Here is an 18,991-nt window from a genome sequence, read left to right as displayed (position 1 = left end):
AAGTCACCCAGCAAACATCTACTTCCTAACCTTTACAGGATGTACTTCATTTCTAGCCTATTTTCTTAAACTATGTCTCAGAAAACCCAAACCCATTTTTTAAAGTTCATTTATATATTCATTCAGTTGGCTTTACTTTGGCAGCCCCCACATATATTACAGATACCTATTCCTCCTTTCTATTCTAAAATTCAAACAATTAAAAATAGTGATGAAAATATCGCCTGTGATTCTAGAGACTTTGATTCTCTGCCTAGAATTACATAGAAGACAGCCATCATAAGGTTTGATAAATTTCTGCATTCAGCTGTGACAAGCCAGACATGCCCTCTTAGAAAGGAGCATGCCTTCTAACTTCCCTGTCAAGCCTCAAGTAAAGATGTCTCTTTGGGAAAGAACGTTAAGAGTTGGCCTAGACAACTGGGAAAAATTTCATAGAATTAACTGGCAGGTGTTGAATGCAAAATAAGTAGTCTATACTTAAAAATTGTACTCTGTATAAAACACACGTAAGTTCCTAATTCGTTTCCAAACAGCTCAACTTTTTTCTTAATTTCCATGCTTTCCTGTTTTGTGTGTGTGTGTGTGTGTTTGTTTAATTTTGAATTCCAGACATACTTTCTAGATTTTCTGGGACATTTACTTTCACATATTTTTATCCCTCTGTCCCCATGAAGTACTTTTGTCCTTCTCAGACTGTGTATCTTCAATCATGATTGGAGATAAAGACTTACCATTATCATGATGCAACACAAAAGATAGCTACAAACTCATCTACCCAGTGACCATACAATGCCCCATCACACACATAATCAGTTAATGTGTTGGATTCTGGAAGGCATTGAAAGACCATATATACTATTGTCCATAGCTCTTAAGACTCTTCTTAGAGTGATACTCTGGAAGAAATTACTGAAATTGCCACATCTAGTAGATTAAAATAGATGCTAAATGCCCAGTAGACATCTACAGGTAGGTTTTTATACAGTGCTCTTAACCCAGTTGTAAGCCAGCTGGAACTACAACAGTTCTTAAAATTCTACATATTCTAAATCATCCTGAGAGAAATGTATGAATTGAGATGTTTTTAGATTATCTGCCCTAAAACTGTGATTTCTTTAATGTTCATGTTAAAGTGATATTTCTTGTCCACAGAATAAGGCATTCTTGTATTTTTGCTTACTTTTATGGTAAAATTAGAAATGATTTGCCGAAAAACTTACTATTCATTCTTGATTTTCTTTCCCAGAATTATAAAAGGAAGGCTACTCCTGGATAGTCTATACTTTTTCTCTATATTTTTCCTAAAACTCTTCAGGTATATGTGGCTAATTATTTTAAAGCACATTATATTTTGTTCATCATTCCTTTAAAAATAAAAGCAAACCTGTATCACTTTCTTATATTAATGTTTTTTGTCCTCCAATTGGAAGAACCATATCTCATTATTTTTGGTCAGATAATAAATAAGTGTATTTCTTGGGTAAATTGCTTTCATGTTACCTCTAATCCTGGATACTGTTTCTCTCTTTTGCAGGTATCATGATAGAGGAAACCAGTTTTGGGAAAAGTTATGCACAGCTGAATTTCGAGAACTCTATGCTCTGGGCAGTATTCATAATGACCTTTATGTTATAGGAGGACAGATGAAAATTAAAAACCAGTATCTTATTACAAACTGTGTGGATAAGTACTCTGTAGAACGGGACAATTGGAAAAGGGTGTCTCCCCTTCCACTGCAATTGGCATGTCATGCTGTAGTGACAGTGAATAATAAACTTTATGTGATTGGAGGCTGGACCCCTCAGGTTAAGAAATTTCCTGTATACATAATTGGCATGGCAATACCGAGTCTGGCTGCTATGTTAAAAATTGTTGTAGTTGTTGAATACTAAAAGAGTGTGACTTACATTTTGGTAAAGTGCTTTCTGTTTTATAGAATATAACTCAAGGTTTTAAAGTGTTAAAGCAATTTAGGAGAATGGATTTTTAAAGTGTGTTTTCATAGACATGACTTGATTCAGTATTCACGCTGTGCTCTTCATAATCCTCCCATTCTTGCTAATTATGAAAAATATTTGTGCTGAGGGATTATCTGTAGGGAGCATCTAACTAGGGGGAAGAGAAGCTGGATCCTCATCCAGTTCTGTGTGTCTAATAGCTTTGTGACCTGAGGCAAGTAATTGATAGGCCTTTTCCATATTTAAAATTCTTACCCTAAGTGAGACACCAGAACACCGATCTGTGATGGCACAATCATTTCTATGAAAGCATATTGTGATGGTAACACTTGATATTTTTATTGGGCATCAGCAGGCAGAGAACCCAGAATGCTGTTTCTATTGAAGTCCAGTGAAGTGATGGCAAACTACAATGAAAAGTCAGGGGTGTGTGGCCATAGTGGCCTTCTCCCTCCCCGCTGGATGTCCTCTCCTGGTGCCTTGGCGCACTCTTCTTAGGATCACTTCAGCTGCCTCATGCCCCGACCAACCGGACTTTCTAATAAAAATTAATCTCACTAGCTCATTGGTCATCCTCATGGCATACAGTAAATTTATTTTTGCCTGTATTATTTTTTGTTTCTCCAAATTTGCTTCAGGATAAAACTGATGCTATTTGCATTCATTTCAGAAGCTTGGAATTTGCCATTTATTTATAGTATATCATACCTGTTTTAAAAACTTAAACCTCACATTTAACACATTTAATTTTTTCTGCTGTATGTCAGAAAGTAGTACAGATTTCATCACAGCTAGCAGGAGAAACCTGACAGATTATTTGTAATTAAACTTTTTCAAAATTTATCCATTTACATAGTTAATTTTGCATGCATAAGCTCCAAAAACAACTTAGAAGCTTTTCTTTGCATTTCTTTCACTAAAATAGAGATTAAATACTTAAATTAGAAGGAAAATTAAAACCATAAAGTCAACGATTGTTAATTTATAAAGTTTCTGAACAGATAACGTGAATGTTTACCTCATAGAGGAAAGGCTTTGCTACCCAATTGAGTACTTGTATAACAATTGCAAGATCACACAGGGTTGTGCGTGTGTCATGGTGAGCATAACTCTTGGTATATTTAAAGTAGTTAACTAAAATTAATTGCATAATCTTTCATAAGTATGCCAGTTATTTCTTTGATGAACACTTGTATCACCCAAGAAAACGACACTCATGAATCCTTAGCTTGAAGTCATATAAAGTTCCACATACTTGTATACAAAAGACATCATTTCACCTAACATTTATGAATAGGAAAAGCCACTTCTGTGTAAGAGTAAAATTGTTTAATTTGTACCTTCTCTAGTCATTAAAAATATATAAAATAAGTATGTTAAAATAACTGCAAATAATTTAGATTAGTCCATAAGTCTTGAAAATTGAAATCACACCATTCCTATATAGGCCATAATTATGGTGTAAAAATAATTACAAAGACACTAAAATGTTTTGGCAACTTTGTTTCATATGGATTAGAAAAATATAAAGAAAATGTCTTCTAAATTATTAAAATTAGTTTCTCACAAATATCAAAACCAACAACTATAAAGTTTGGTAAAATAGAATTACACTTTAAATACTATTCAAGAGAGCTTGTTTTTTTTTTTTTTTTTAAGGCTTTGCAGTTGCTTCTTTAAAAAAAAAAGCTGTAATAAATGTCTCACTGCTAAGATCACAGATTGTTTGCTATAACCAAACACCTTTGGCCCATTATTTCAGAATATAAATTCCTCTGATATTGACAGTACACTTATAACCCCCGTCATGGGGTTTGGTGGGTTTATGAGTATGAGTCACTGCAGTTAACCTCTATTTATCTCTTTGGCTGTCTGCTTTGATTAATTGCATTCATGTACTCACAAAGATCGCTAAATGGTATGTTATTATATTGGCTGTCATATTTCATACAGATGGATCTTCCTGATGAAGAACCTGACCGATTAAGCAACAAACTGTTGCAGTATGACCCCAGCCAAGATCAATGGAGTGTGCGGGCATCCATGAAGTACTCTAAATACCGATTCAGTACAGCTGTAGTCAACAGTGAGATTTATGTTTTGGGTAAGAAGAAGCAGATTGCTAACAGTATAACTACTTTTATTTTCCTCAGCAGTTTGCCTCAGCAAAAATGATATGTTCTCCTTTGCACTTGTATCCCAGTTCAAATTTATATACAACTAGCTGAACTTTGTCTTTTATTTCTTGTTTTCTAGAGCACAGTCAAATAAGATTAAAGGAAGTCCATTGACATTGAGAGCAAAACTATTTTTATGGCATTTATAAGTGCCTTGGAATGTAAAAACAGTAATGATATATCCTTATATATACTACCAAATAATATACTTTGAAATAGGAATAAGCCTTTGGCCACTTTTAGTCAATGAAATGTGGGCTTTGCACCAACTGTGATGGATCTGTGCCATTAGAAGAGAAAGCCACCGTAGGTAAGACTGTGCCACAGATTGTGCCAATCCTCATTTTGCCTAATCCACCAAATTTCTAGACAGGTGTTATCAAGCAATTTTCATTTGAATGCACTTTTTTCTTATGTGTGTGTCTTGTACTTCTTATATGTATGGTCTTGTACTAACTATAACTAGCAAGAATTGGTAAAAGACTTCAGTTCCACTAAGGTGGGTATAATAAAAACAATTCCACAACATCCCATATGTATCCCCTATCCTTCTCCACTCCTTGATTTTTCCTGTTATGTTAAGTCCCTAGCTCTTTTAAGGACATTCCATCTACCTAACATTATCCTCTGTCACCTTCCCTCAACTTCCATAAGTATGGGAAAGAAACACTGAGGCAGGGAGGTTGACTGGACTGATGAAATGATATCTATGCCAATTCTTTATTTCATCCAATCTGCATTGATGGCCAATGGGAAAAATACGGAAAAGATGATGGATAGCAAAGACATGGCAAGGAAGAAATATGAAATAGGGGATGGAAGCAAACTAAGCATTTAAATAGAAAGTATTATGATGATGATTTTTTTTATTAGAGGGAGGCCATTATCTCTTAGCTGTTTGCACAGCATGAAGCAAAATAATTAATGCACTCAAGAATTAGTAGTTATTTTATGATTTTAAGAACAAGAACATTATGCAACATAATTTATGACTACCTCAGTTATGAGATTCACTTATAATTAAGTTTTTTCTCTTGATGTGTATTTCTTTGTTATAACCATATACTATGTCACAGGCCCAGAAGAGACAATCCCTAACCTATGATAGATCACCTAGGATAGGTGTATCACTCAAGGGGATGAAGGGCCTTTCTACTAAACATATTAAAGTTGGGGGCAGCCAAAAGTGGGATAAAAGTGATATATCAATTGGACCAGAATGAGATTTCCCCCTAATGTGGAGCCACAACTATGCTAGATGTGGAATTTAAATGATAGTATATTGTTTGATAAACTACATGGGAAAGGCACTTGTGGGAACTTACACTTCATGGCATGGACACTGTCCATTGAATGAATGAAAGGAGGTAGATTTAAAAGAACGTGTAAGATTTGGGTGGATGAAATCTAGAAAAGAGTACACTCCAGGAAAGGGTGCAATGAGAGGGGGCAAAAAAGAACAAATAAGGAGAATGAAATAAGCAGTGGTTTGGAGGTGAGGATGAAAGTGGTGAGAGTACAGGATAAAAAGAGCGTAAATGAGTCCACCAGGGACAGGGAGTTGTGAGAGAAAGAGCTGAGTAGTAAACTGAGAAGCAGATTATAGAGGCCTTTGGATGAAGAATTCAGGAAATACTAGTGAATGGTAAGAAACCACACAGTAGCAACATGATTAAAATGTTTTAGAAAAACTGGTGAGATAAGCATATAAAGAACACAGCAAAGACAAAAAGAAACTGGAAGTGGAGAGACTAATTAGGAAGGTTTTTACAGTAGCTTACGCTGTAGTTTCTGAATATTCAGAACTGGAGAACAGATTCATGACCACCCCAGTAAGCTTTACCACCCTGTAAGATTCAGCCCAAAAGAGTCAACTTCCTCAACATTTGCTACTTAATTCCCAAATATATTTATAAACTTTGAAATGGAATGTAGTTCAGTTGTTTAGGTATTTTTGTAGTAGTCTTAGTTCATATTTAATTGTTCACTGTATATATAATTGGAATTTGGGCAATTACCATATAGAATCCTAAAACCTTATTAGTTTCAGTGACTCATATTATCTTAGCAAAAGCCCTGTCTGCTTTTAGGAATCTATATATACCCCCACTGTGTTTTGGGTCACTGTCAATTAATATAACAATGAGCCCTCTTTCTAATCCCTATAATGGATTTAATTTCTTACTATGTCCTAGATAGTCTACAGGGTATCTTCCAAAAAGCAGCCACTGAAACCTCCTTCACCAGGAAGGCAGCATGGTAAAGTAGGGAAGGCACTAGCTTTGGAGTTGAGTGTGTTTGGATTGAAATCCTGATGTACCACCTATATATTCTTGGTCTGGTAAATATTTTTATGTTATTGCTAATATTAAAATGGGAATGCCTACCTCTTTTGAGCTACTAAGATAATATATGTATAATTCCTACAACATAAGTGTTCAGATATTGTAACTTCTGTTTATTGAGCCCCTTTGTTACGGACACTTTGCTAAATTCTTTGCTTAAAGTTTCACTTAATAGTCATTAAAGCAGATAAATTATTAACTGATCTGTATTAACTGAGCTGGCTAGGTATCTAGACTCATCCTCCGACTGAAAATAACCTAAAAACGTTGTAAAGCATATCTTTAGAAACCTTTTAAGAGCTGACGTGCCAGTAAGAATTTAGCAGACCAAAAGCCAAATGAAAGCAGATTTCCAACTATGAAAAACTGAAAAAGTCAACATTCTATACTTAAAAATAAAATAAAATAAAATAAAATAAAACCAGGCATATTTGTCAAAAACAACCATTTTAGATCTCTAGAAATCAATCATAAGTAACAAATTGAGAATAGTTTCTTTGTTTAAAAACAATACTGAGCTTGAAGTAAGACTTCAGGCAGTCTGTAGCATTCTCTTGTGAGGCTCTATTCCTTACCCCAGCTCATTCAACATGATAATACTGCTAGAGTGGGGCTGGCTACAAAAACCAGCAGCTTTTTTTTGCCAAAGGGAGCTGACATATTTGTGAGTAGAGGGTGGAAAACCCACACTCACAGTGGAAAATAGGAAAAGCCTAGAGTTCTCCTAGGCTGAGGTCTTAGTCCTGGTTGGTACAACAGCAGACAAAAGAACTGGCCAGAAATTTAACAGGAAGATCCTGGAAATCAGAAAGTCACAGAGAGACTTGATAAACTCATCTCCTGGAGGCCAAGAAAGCTGCATAAACATGCAGCCCCATAGAGAGCCCAAGCTCTCCACACATTCCTAGATGACTGGTAGGTTGAGCACATGTACAGAGCAGATCCAAGAGGACCAGGCAGAAAGTGAAAGTCATAGCAGACTTGGAAACTATCTGAACTTTTAAGGTACTCCCATGCAGATCCACCAGGAGAGAGTGGAAGCCTTACTGGTGTTTGACTACAACCACCAGTCGTTGACAGAGACTAAGCTATGCAGAAATAAGGGTAACTCATAGGCTAAAATACAAAAATGTGTAAGATTTCCCCTCTGAAAACAGAGGGGAAACCGCAGCAAACAGTAGAAGAGGCATATTCAGTTTAGGTAAATTACTTAAAAACAACTACAAAAGGCAGTCAAAAAAACAGAAAAGAAAGAAACCCTCAAAGAAAAAAAAAGAAAATCAGGATAAAAAGTTGCTACAATATATTATCCATAATGTCCAGTACCAACGAAAAATTACAACACATGCAAAGGAAAAGAAACAGAAAAGCATAACCCATTTGGGGGTGGGGGTGGTGCAGAAGTATTCAATAAAAGTTGTCCCTGAGTGAGCCTGGATGTTGGATTTAGGAGGCAAAGGCTTCAAAGTGACTATCAAATATATGTTCAAAGAATTAATGGAAACCAATTTTAAAGAATTAAAGGAAAATATGACAATGAGTCCACTATGATATTGATAAAGAATAGAAATTATCTAAAAGAACCAATGAAAATTTTAAACTTGTAAAGTACAATAAACCAAATAAAAGTGCACTGAAGGGGCTCAGTAGCACATTTGAGATGTTAGAAAAAAGAATCAATGAACTTGAAATCTATAGAGATTATATAATCTGAAGAAGAGAGAAAAAATTGGAGAAAAATTAGCAGGGCTCAGAGTCAGGTGGAATAATATCAAACCTATGAACAGATGTTTAATGGGAATCCCAAAAGGAAATGAGAGAGAGAAGTAATAGTCAAAAATTTCTGAAATTTGATGGGAAAACATTAATCTACAGATCCAAGAAGTTTATCAGACCTCATGTAGGATAAATTCCCAGAGGTCCTCACGTAAATACATAATAGAAGAACTACTAAAGACAGAAAATTCTTAAAAGCAGCAAGATAAAAATACCATATCATGTAGAAGGAAACAAGAGTATACTTAACAGATGAGACTTACCAGAAACTCAGAGGCAAGTAGGCAGTGGAATATTATATTCAAAGTGTTACAAGAAAAAAATGATCAATCAAGAATTCTGTATCCAGCGAAACTGTGCTTCAAAACTTAAGGTGAAACAGACATCCCCAGATGAATAAAGATGGAGACAATATGTGGCTAGCAGACTTACAAGAAATACTAAAGGAACACTAAAATCCTTCAGACTGAAAGGAGGTGATGCTAGACAGTAACCTGTGTCCAAAGGAAGAAATGAATAGCACAAGAAATGGTAAATATATAAGGAAATATAAAGGGCTGCATAATGCATGTTTTTCTTTTTTCTTCTCTTAGTTTCTTTAAAAGATATAAAAGAATACAGATACTCCTCAACTTACAGAGGCATTACGTTCCAATAAACCCATCATAGGTTAAAAATATAAAAAGTAAAAAATGTATTTTATGCCCTGATAAGCCCATCATGAAGTTGAAAAATCTTAAGTCAAACCATCATAAGTTGGGGACCATCTGTAAAGCAGCAATTGTGATACTATATAGTTAGGTTTTTCACATATGCAGCTGTAATATATATGACAATATCAGAGAGTAGAGGAGGAGAAAATGGGGTTACTTTGGAACAAAGTTGCTGTTTGTAATGAAATCAACTCAGTATTAACCTAAAATAGAGGATGATAAAGTAAAACACACATTAGAATTTCTAGAGCAACCACTGAAATTTTAAAAAGTAGTTTAAAAGTCAACTAAAGAAGCCAGGCACAGTGGCATGCACCTGAATCCCAGCTACTTGGAAGGCTGAGGTGGGAGGATCACTTGAGCCCAAGAGTTCAAGACCAGCCTGGGCCATATAGTGAGCCCTCTGCTCAAAGAAAGCTGCAAAAGAAAATGGTACACTTAAAAATATGTTAAATACAAGAGAAGGCAGCAAAGGAGGAACAGAGAAAAAGAGTTTCAAGAAGTAGAAAATAAATAGCAAAATGGCAGATGTATAGCCAGTCGTTATCAAAAATTACATGAAATGGGAATAGATCAAACACCCTAATCAAAAGGCAGAGATTTTCATATTGAATAAGAAATTAAGACCAAATATATGCTCTCTATAAAAGACACGTTTTGCATTCAAAGACACAAATATTTACTATCATTTTACAATAGAGAAAGACATAAAATGCAAAAAGTAATATTAAGAGAGGTGCAGTGACTATATCATCAGACAAAATAGAGTAGAACTTTTACTACAAACAGAAAAATTTCATGATAATAAAATTGGCAATAATATCAGGAAAATATATCAATTATAAATGTGTCATACCCAAAAAGAGAGACCTAAAATACATGAAGCAAAACCTGAGATGAAGTGATGAAGCTGTGCACGGTGGCTCATGCCTGTAATCTCAGCACTTTGGGAGGCCGACATAGGCGGATCACTTGATGTCAGAAGTTCAAGACCAGCCTAGCCAACGTGGTGAAACCCCGTCTCTATGAAAAATGCAAAAATTAGCCGGGTATGGTGGCATATGCCTATAGTCCCAGCCACTTGGGAGGCTGAGGCAGGAGAATCGCTTGAACCCGGGAGGCAGAAGTTGCAGTGAGCTGAGATCATGCCACTGCACTCCAGCCTGAGCAACAGAGCAAGACTCCGCCCAGGAGTCCAGAAAAAAAAAAAAATGAGATGAGAAATAATCAAACAATCATCAATAGAGATTTGTTATCAAGAATTGATAGGATTAGACAGAGTATTAGCAAGGTTTCAGAAGATTTAAACAGCACTATCAACCAACTTTACTTACCTTAACTGGCTTGTGCTAACGGCTGCATAGCTTTGTAAATATACTAAAAATCACTAAATTGTACACACAATGGGTGTATAATGTGGTGTCTAAGTTGTCTCAATAAGTAAATGTGCAGGGCACCCAATCACTTATCAAGCCTGGAAAATTGTAAGCTTTAGTTTCCCAGGCTTGTAGCTTACCAAAATTACTCGAGGTGGGAAATCTAATTAGAGTTACTATGCACATAAAGCTGGTACTTCAAAGAGCTATAGCCTCTGTGTAACCATATTCTAGAAGTAAACCTGCCTTACATCTCTCATCTCAGAGGACTTCAAAGAAACGTCTTGGCACTGAGAAACTTACTGATGAAAGGCTCATACACCCTTGAGAAGTAATAATCATAAATAAGCTCTTGATGGAATTTCAACCCAAATTCGCATACCCAAGTGGGAAAAAAGAAAAGACAAAGCTTGAATCATGAATTTAGTTTAAGATGCCTCAGACTGACAGTGTGCTCAGGTACCTGGGAAAAACAAATTCACATTCTCTCAAGAAATGTATCTTTATCCTAGACCTCAGAAATCCCCCACAAATAATTTTCCAAGGAAAACAAGCATTCCACAGTTAATGAAGCAAGACACCTTCAGCAAGAACCGATGGAAATAATGGCCAGCAGAAAAAACAAGCAACAACAACAAAAAACCAGTAGAGACCTCACATACTGGAAGTATCAGACAAATAGTGTGCTTACTCTGTTTAAAGAAATAAAAGATAAAATTTACAGTATCATCAGGAAATAGAAAATGATAGAGAATGATAAAAAAGTTTGGGTAAGAAGTGACTTTATAACTCAAGGAATGTAAAAATATATAACAATATTAAAACCCAATGGGTATATTTGAGAGCAGAACACACAAATATAAAGAGAAAATTAGTGAATAGAAGAGAGTTCTGAAGAATTTGCCCAGAGTATATCACAAAGATTTTTTTTAAATAGAAGAAAAGTTAAGATAGATGGGTAATAGAGTGAGAGGATTAATAATGTTTAACAAAGTTCTATAAGGAGAGGAAAAAGAAAACAGAACAAAGGCAATATTTGAAGAAAAATGGGTGAGGATTTTCTAAAACCAGTGAAAGGCACTAATGCACACAAACAAACAAAAATAATGAATGCCAAGCACAACAAACAAGAAATGTATACATACATTTGTAGTTATCATGAAACTGAAAAACACCAATGAAAAGAGAATGTCTTAAAAGCAGATTAAGAAAACAGACCGATTACTTTTAAGAAGTGACAGATTGACATCTGACTTATCAACAGAATAATGGAATCCAAAAGACAGTCAAATTACATGTTTAATGTGCTAGCAGAAAATAAATGCTAAAGTAGAATTCTATACCTAATGAGATGGTCTTTCAAGAACATAGATGAAACAAAGACATTTTCAGATGAGGTAAAACTGAAAGCACACCACCAGCAGACCACCATAAGCAGGTAAAACTGAAAGCACACCACCATAAAGGAATTTTAAAGTATGTTTTTAAGCAAAAATTGTGATCCCAGATTGAAGGTCTAAAATGCAAGATGAAATGAAGAGCTAATAATGTGGTAAACATATGGGTAAATGGAAACATTTCACACTTAAATATTTAAGATAGACTTTTAATATCAGTTATAAATATTAAATTGACTTAGAAAATAATAATAGTTTTTAAACAGTGATAAAATAGTAGTAAAATAAATGAAATCAAAATTATAACAACAAGTTGGGACAGAGGTGAGTGGAGTGAAAGTGTCCTAAGATCCCCTTATTATCCAGGAGGAGGACCAAGGAAGGGATTAAATTTGCAACATTTGATGCAGACATTAAGTATGCATGTTAAATTTCTAGGCTTACCACTAAGAGAATACAGAGTATACAAATTTTAAACTAACAAATGGGAAAAATAGAATTAAAAATCAGTGCAAAAGAATGCAATAAATAAGAAAGAAGAAATAGAATAAACAAGACAACTGCTAATATGAAATAAAAAGCTGGATATTAGATGAAATGTATCAACAATTATATTAAATGAAAATGCACTAAATGCTTCAGTTAAAAGACAAAGATTATCAGTCTGTTGGAAAGAAAACCAACCGTATTCTGTTTAAAATATGACTTGATTGAAAAATACATTTTGGGTAAATTCTAACTAAAAAAAAGCTAGTATAGCTGTTTGTTAATATTAGCCAAAATATACTTTAAAGCAAAATCAATTAATAGAGTTTCTGGCTCCACGTAAAATGGAGTAAGCACACTTCACGTTCTCTCCCACTGAATACAACTATAAAACATGGACAGGGCCGGGCGCGGTGGCTCAAGCCTGTAATCCCAGCACTTTGGGAGGCCGAGACGGGTGGATCACGAGGTCAGGAGATCGAGACCATCCTGGCTAACACCGTGAAACCCCGTCTCTACTAAAAAATACAAAAAACTAGACGGGTGAGGTGTCGGGCGCCTGTAGTCCCAGCTACTCGGGAGCCTGAGGCGGGAGAATGGCGTAAACCCGGGAGGCGGAGCTTGCAGTGAGCTGAGATCCGGCCACTGCACTCCAGCCCGGGCGACAGAGCGAGACTCCGTCTCAAAAAAAAAAAAAAAAAAACATGGACAGAATGCATGGAAAAGGTATTTGAAGACTCTGTAAACAGAAGTAGGTGCATCAAGAAAGAACACCAGAGTTTTAAGTACCACCGCCATATGACTTATTATGTTTTCTCCTCTGATAGCCCCTAGTCTGAAGTCAATGCAGCTAGAAACCCAGAAGTGGGCATTATTCATAGAGAGAGCTCCAAGAAAATCTGTCTAGCTTCGGCATGAGTTACTGAAAAGAGAGGTTATAATTATCAGAATGTAGATATCCCCTCACTTTTTTCTCTCTGTACTCTTACATCTCAATACCTAGACAATCCCATGGCAATGATGACCAGCAAGAGCCAAAACTCAAAGGGAGAAGAAACTTCCTCTCCATTTAGTCAAGCTGCAGTTCCAAGAGGGTGTGGTCAACCCACATTGCTTTCCCCTTTTCCTTTCTCCCTTGTTCTGTCACTTGAGCCCAACAAGAGTACAAATACAGAAATGTGTGGCAGACAGAGGTAACTAGAACCTCAAGTTTCTAGCCAGAGAACCAAAAAAGGGAACATTTGGGAACTAAAAGTACCAGGGAGATCTCAGGGAGGGTTTTTCAATGTATTTAGGTGTAATCTATGAGACATATGTTTACATAGCATGCAAGAGGGAGAGTAAGTGGAACTATAAGGTGAAGATTCCAACATTCCAGTTACTGTGATAAAACACTGATACTAAGTAGGCTATGAAATAAGTACATATTTTGTAATCCCAAAAGAAACACTACTCAAGGAGATATAGTAAAAATCACAATAAATGCATTGAGATGGAAGACTGAAAAATGTTTAAATAATTTAAAAGAGATCAGACAAGATGAAAAAAATACCACAGAGAGAACAAACAAAACAAGCAATAAATCAGTAGATCTAAATCTAGCCACAAAAATAATTACCTTAAATGCAGATGTTCTAATGATATCAATTAGAAGACAGAAATGGTCAGAATGGCTTACAAATAAAATGACCTAAAAATATTCTGTGTACATGAAACACACTTCAACTATAATGATATAGGTAGTTTAAGAGTAAAAGGCTGGAAAATGTATGCCATGCAAACACTGATCAAAAGAAAGCTGGAGTGGCTTTGTGAAGATCAAATCAAGTAGACTTCAGCAGAAAGAAAGCTACCAGAGATACAGAAGGACATTACATAATGATAAAATCATTGATTCACTAAGAAAACATAATAATACTAAATGTGTATGTACCTAACAACAGAACCTCAAATTACATGCAGTGAAATCTGAAAGGAGAAATAGACAACTCCACAATTATAATTGAAGATTTCAACACTCCTCTCTCAGTAATAAATAGAACCAGTAGATAGAAAAACAACAAGTACCTGTATATAGAAAGAGCTCAATAACACCATCAACCAACTGGATCTAACTGACATTTATTGCCCACTCCACCCAGAAAGAGCACATGGAATGTTCACTAAGATAGATCATATCCTGAGTCATAAAACAAACCTTAACAAAATTTAAGGAAGTAAAATCATACAAAGCATATCCTCTGACCACAGTGGAACATAAGGATAACTGAATAGTCTTCAAACACTTGAAAACTGAGCAACACATTTCTAAATAATCCATGGATCAAAGAGGAAATCTCAAGAGAAATTCAAAAATATGTTAAGCTGAATGAAAATGGAAACACAACATATCAAAGTTCGAAGAGTGCTGCTAAAGCAGTGTTTAGAAGGAATTTATAGCATTAAGTGTTTGTATTAGATAAGAAGAAAGTTCTCACATCTATAGTCTAAGTCCCTGCCTTTAAAAACTAGAAAAAGAATGACACAAATCAAGTGAAGAAAGTAAATAAAGATAGGAGCAGGAAACAGGGCAATTAGAGGCTGAAAAAGTAAGGAAAATCAATGAAACCAAGCTGTTTCTTTGAAAAAGCCAATAGGGTTGGTAGACCCTAGCAAGACTAACCAATAAAAAGAGGAACAAGGTACAGATTACCAATATTAGAAATGAAAAAGGAGATATTACTACAGTCTCTGTAATTATTAAAAGGATAATAGGGCAGTGCTACAAGCAACTCTACAGAAATACATTTGACAACTTAGATGAAATGGATCAATTCTTTGAAAACCACAAACTACTACAAGCCACCCAAGATAAAAGAGATAACCCCAAAATGATTCAATATGTTGAATTCTTAGTTTGAAACATTTCAAAAAATAAATACCTAGGTCCAAATGGTTTCACTGGTGAATTTAACCAAGCATTTAAAAATAACAGCAATTCTGCTACCTCTTTTAGAACATAGAAGAGGGAACACTTCCCACTTCATTTTATAGGCCAGCATTACCTGATACCAAACCAGACAAGACAGTACAGAAAAAGAAAACTACAGATCAATATCTCTCATACACACAAACACACAAATCCTCAACAAAATATTAGCAAGTTCAACACAGCAATATATGTAAAGAACACACTGTGCCAAATGGGTTTTTTCCTGAGAATGCAAGATTGGTTCAATATTCAGAAATCAATCAATATGATCTACCATATTATAGTCTGCAGAAGAAAAGCCACATAATCATATCAATTGATGCCTAAAAATCATTTGAAAGAGTATAACATTTGTTCATGATGAAAAATTCTCAGCAAACTGAGAAGAGAATTTCCTCAACCTCTCAATCTGATAAAGGACACCTATGAAAAATCTACAGGTAACACCATTTAATTTTTGATTATTTTTATTTTTTGAGATGGAGTCTCACTCTGTTGCCCGGGCTAGAGTGCAGTGGTGTGATCTCAGCTCACTGCAACCTCCATCTCCCAGATGGAATATTTCAGATTCAAGAAAGTCTCCTCCTCAGCCTCCCAAGTAGCTGGGGTTACAGTCACCTGCCATCACATCCAGCTCATTTTTGTATTCTTAGTAGAGACGGGGTTTCACCATGTTGGCCAGGCTGGTCTTGAACTCCTGATCTGAAGTCATCCAACCACCTCAACCTCCCAAAGTACTGGGATTACAGGCCATCATGCCTGGCCAATATCATTCTTAATGGCAAATTTATATGCTTTTCCCCTAAGTTCACGAAAAAGGCAAGAATACACTTATGACTATTATTCAACATCATAGTGGAAGTCTTAGTACAATAAAGAAAGATAAAGTTGTGCAGAAGGAAAGAAATGAACCTGTCCCTATTTCCAAATGACATGATCATCTATGTAGAAAACCTCAAAGGCCCTATTTTTTAAATTTCTAGAACTAACAAAGGGGCTTAGTGTAGTCAGCAGATACAAAAGGTCAATCATTTACTTTTTAACAATGTATATATTTAAGGCATACAACATATTTTGATATACATAGTGAAAATATCACTATAATCAAGCTAATTAACACATCCATCTCCTCACATAGTTACCTTTTATGTGTATGTGGGAGTACCTGATATCTACACTTAGCAAATTTTCAGAATATGGTACAGTATTAACCGTAGTCATCACATCATGCTGTACTATGGATCTCTAGGCTTATTAATTCTACATATATTCCACATATAGCTGAGCTCATGCAATATTTTTCTGTGTCTGGCTTATTTCACTTAGTGTAATGTGTAGTTTATCCATGTTGTTACAAATGGCATGCTGTCATTTTTTAAGGCTGAATAATATTCCATTTCTTTATTCAGTCATCCATTAATGGACATTTAGATTGTTTCTGTATCTTGACTATTGTGAATGCTGCAACGAAGATGAGAGTGCATATATCTCTTAGTCCATCTTGTGTTGCTGTAACAGAATACCAGAGACTGGGTAATGTACGAGGAAAAGCGGTTTATTTAGCTCATGATTCTGCAGACCAGGAAGTTCAAGGACATGACCTTGGCTTCTGGCAAGAGTTTTCTTGCTGTACCATAACATGGCAAAGAAGGTCAAAGAGGAAGCTGACCTGTGTGACAGAACCCAGGGGCATCCTGGCTTTATAACAACAGACTCTTGCACGAACTAATTTATTTTCATGAGAACTAATCCAGTCTGCCCAGAGAGAGAACTCACTACTTGGCTTTTACTGTGTTGGGGAAATGGTCTTCTCTACATTTTATTCTATTTTATTTTATTTTTTGTTATTTATTTTATTTTATTTTTTGAGAGAGGGTCTTGCTCTGTTTCCCAGGCAGGCTCAGGTGCTCTTCCCACCTCAGCCTCCTAAGTAGCTGGCACCACAGACTCATGCCAGCCCACCCAGCTAATTTTGGTATTTGTTTTGTTTGTTTCTTTGTTTTTGTTTGTTTTTTTGTAGAGATGGAGTTTCGCCATGTTGCCCAGGCTAGTCTAATACTTGTTGTTTTCTCTGTGTGTTTTTTTTTTTAATAGTAGCTATCTTAATGGTGATATCTCTGTGGTTTTGATTTGCATTTCCATAATGGCTACTGATGATGAGAATCTTTTCATATGCTTGTTGGTTATTTGTATTTATTTTGAGAAAGGTCTGTTTACGTCCTTACCCTAGTTTTCATTTGGGTTATGTTTTTGTTGAGTCTGAATTGGTCTTTTTATTTTTACTTTTTTTTTTTTTTTTTTGGACACAGTCTTGCTCTGTCGCCCAGGCTGGAGTGCAGTGGTGTGATCTTGGCTCACTGCAACCTCTGCTTCCCAGGTTCAAGCGATTTTCCTGCCTCAGTCTCCTGAGTAGCTAAGACGACAGGCATGTGCCACCATGCCTGGATAATTTTTGTCTTTTTAGTAGAGATGGGGTTTCACCATGTTGGCCAGGCTGGTCTCGAGCTCCTGGCCTCAAGTGACCTGCCTGTCTCAGCCTCCCACAGTGTTGGAATTATAGGCGTGAGTCACCACACCTGGCCCATTTATATTATTTTGCATTAGTTGCCCCAGAGATTTCAATATGAAGTCTTGACTTATTACAGTCTACTTTAAGTTAATTTACTTTTACCTCTTCTCAAACAGTGTAAGAACCTGACGACAGTTTAATTTCATTCCTTCCACCCATTGTACTTTTGTTGTCATATATTTTATATACCCTTATATTGTGGTTGTGGTTCTTTAAACAACCTGTTATGTTTATTCACAAAATTGCCATTTTCAGCATTCTTCGTTCCTTCCTAAAGTTACAGGCTTTCAACGTTTCAATAAAGTGTCTCTAGCTTTAATTTTTTTCTTTAATACTTATGGTAGTGCAAGTCTTCTGGTAATTAATTCTCTTGGCTTTTGATTGTAAATGTCTTCATTTGTCTTCATTTTCGAGGTATATTTTTTGCTGGTTATAGAATGCTATATTGGCAATATATGTCAACACTTTAATATGTCAGTCTATTTCATCTGGCTTTCATAGTTTTTATTTAAAAAGCAAATGTCAGTCTCATTGTGGTTCCTTTGAAGGTAATGTTTCTCTGACTTCATATAAGATTTTTCTTTTCACTGTTGTTTTCAGCAATTTGACTATGATCTGCCTAAGTGTGGGTTCTTTGTTTTTATTCTACTTGGGGTTCACTGTGCTTTTGGAATTTATAGACTGATGTTTTCATCAGTTTTGGGGAAATTCTCAGGTTTTGTCTTTTTAAATATTGTTTCTATTTTGTTCTCTCTTCTTTCCTTGTGAGATGCTCATTTCCTGTACACTAGACCTTTATTTATGTGCTCTGTGTCTCTTGGGGTCTTACTTGAATTCTTCTATACTTTTATCTTCCCATACTTCAGATTGAATATTTTTATTGAAGTATTTTCAGGTTCACTTACCCTGTCTTCCATTGTATTCAGACTGCTGTTAACCCAGCCATTTTCTTCTTCTTTTCAGATACTGTATTTTTTAATTCTAGAATGTCCACCTTATTCTCTTGCATAGATTCCACTTATTTTGTGAATTTCTCTACTTTTCTCATCCATTTTGTCTATGTTTTTTTCTATTTTCTTTATCTTATTCTTAATCAGTTATTTCAATATTTGGATAGTTCACAAGTCAGCTTCTGTTACATTTTTGTCTTTGATCAGCCATATTTCGCTGCCTATGCCCATGTCTGGTGATTTTTTTCTTGTATACTGAACTATGGAAAA

General features: G+C 35.5%; 1 protein-coding gene across 2 annotated transcripts in view; it reads left to right on the top strand.

The window, feature by feature from the left end:
- Positions 1 to 18,991, top strand: part of KBTBD12 (kelch repeat and BTB domain containing 12) — a 79,325-nt gene that overhangs the window by 11,372 nt on the left and 48,962 nt on the right. For both annotated transcript variants that reach the window (XM_033210890.1, XM_033210891.1), the window contains exons 3-4: positions 1,538 to 1,808; positions 3,915 to 4,065. In XM_033210890.1, the coding sequence (XP_033066781.1) occupies positions 1,538 to 1,808; positions 3,915 to 4,065 (422 nt within the window). The remainder of the gene's footprint in view (positions 1 to 1,537; positions 1,809 to 3,914; positions 4,066 to 18,991) is intronic.

Source organism: Trachypithecus francoisi, unplaced genomic scaffold (assembly GCF_009764315.1).
Source record: "Trachypithecus francoisi isolate TF-2019V2 unplaced genomic scaffold, Tfra_2.0 Lachesis_group0, whole genome shotgun sequence".
Lineage (NCBI taxonomy): Eukaryota > Metazoa > Chordata > Mammalia > Primates > Cercopithecidae > Trachypithecus > Trachypithecus francoisi.
The sequence above is the reverse complement of the archived record's forward strand: the minus strand, read 5'-3'. Positions and strand labels throughout refer to the sequence as shown.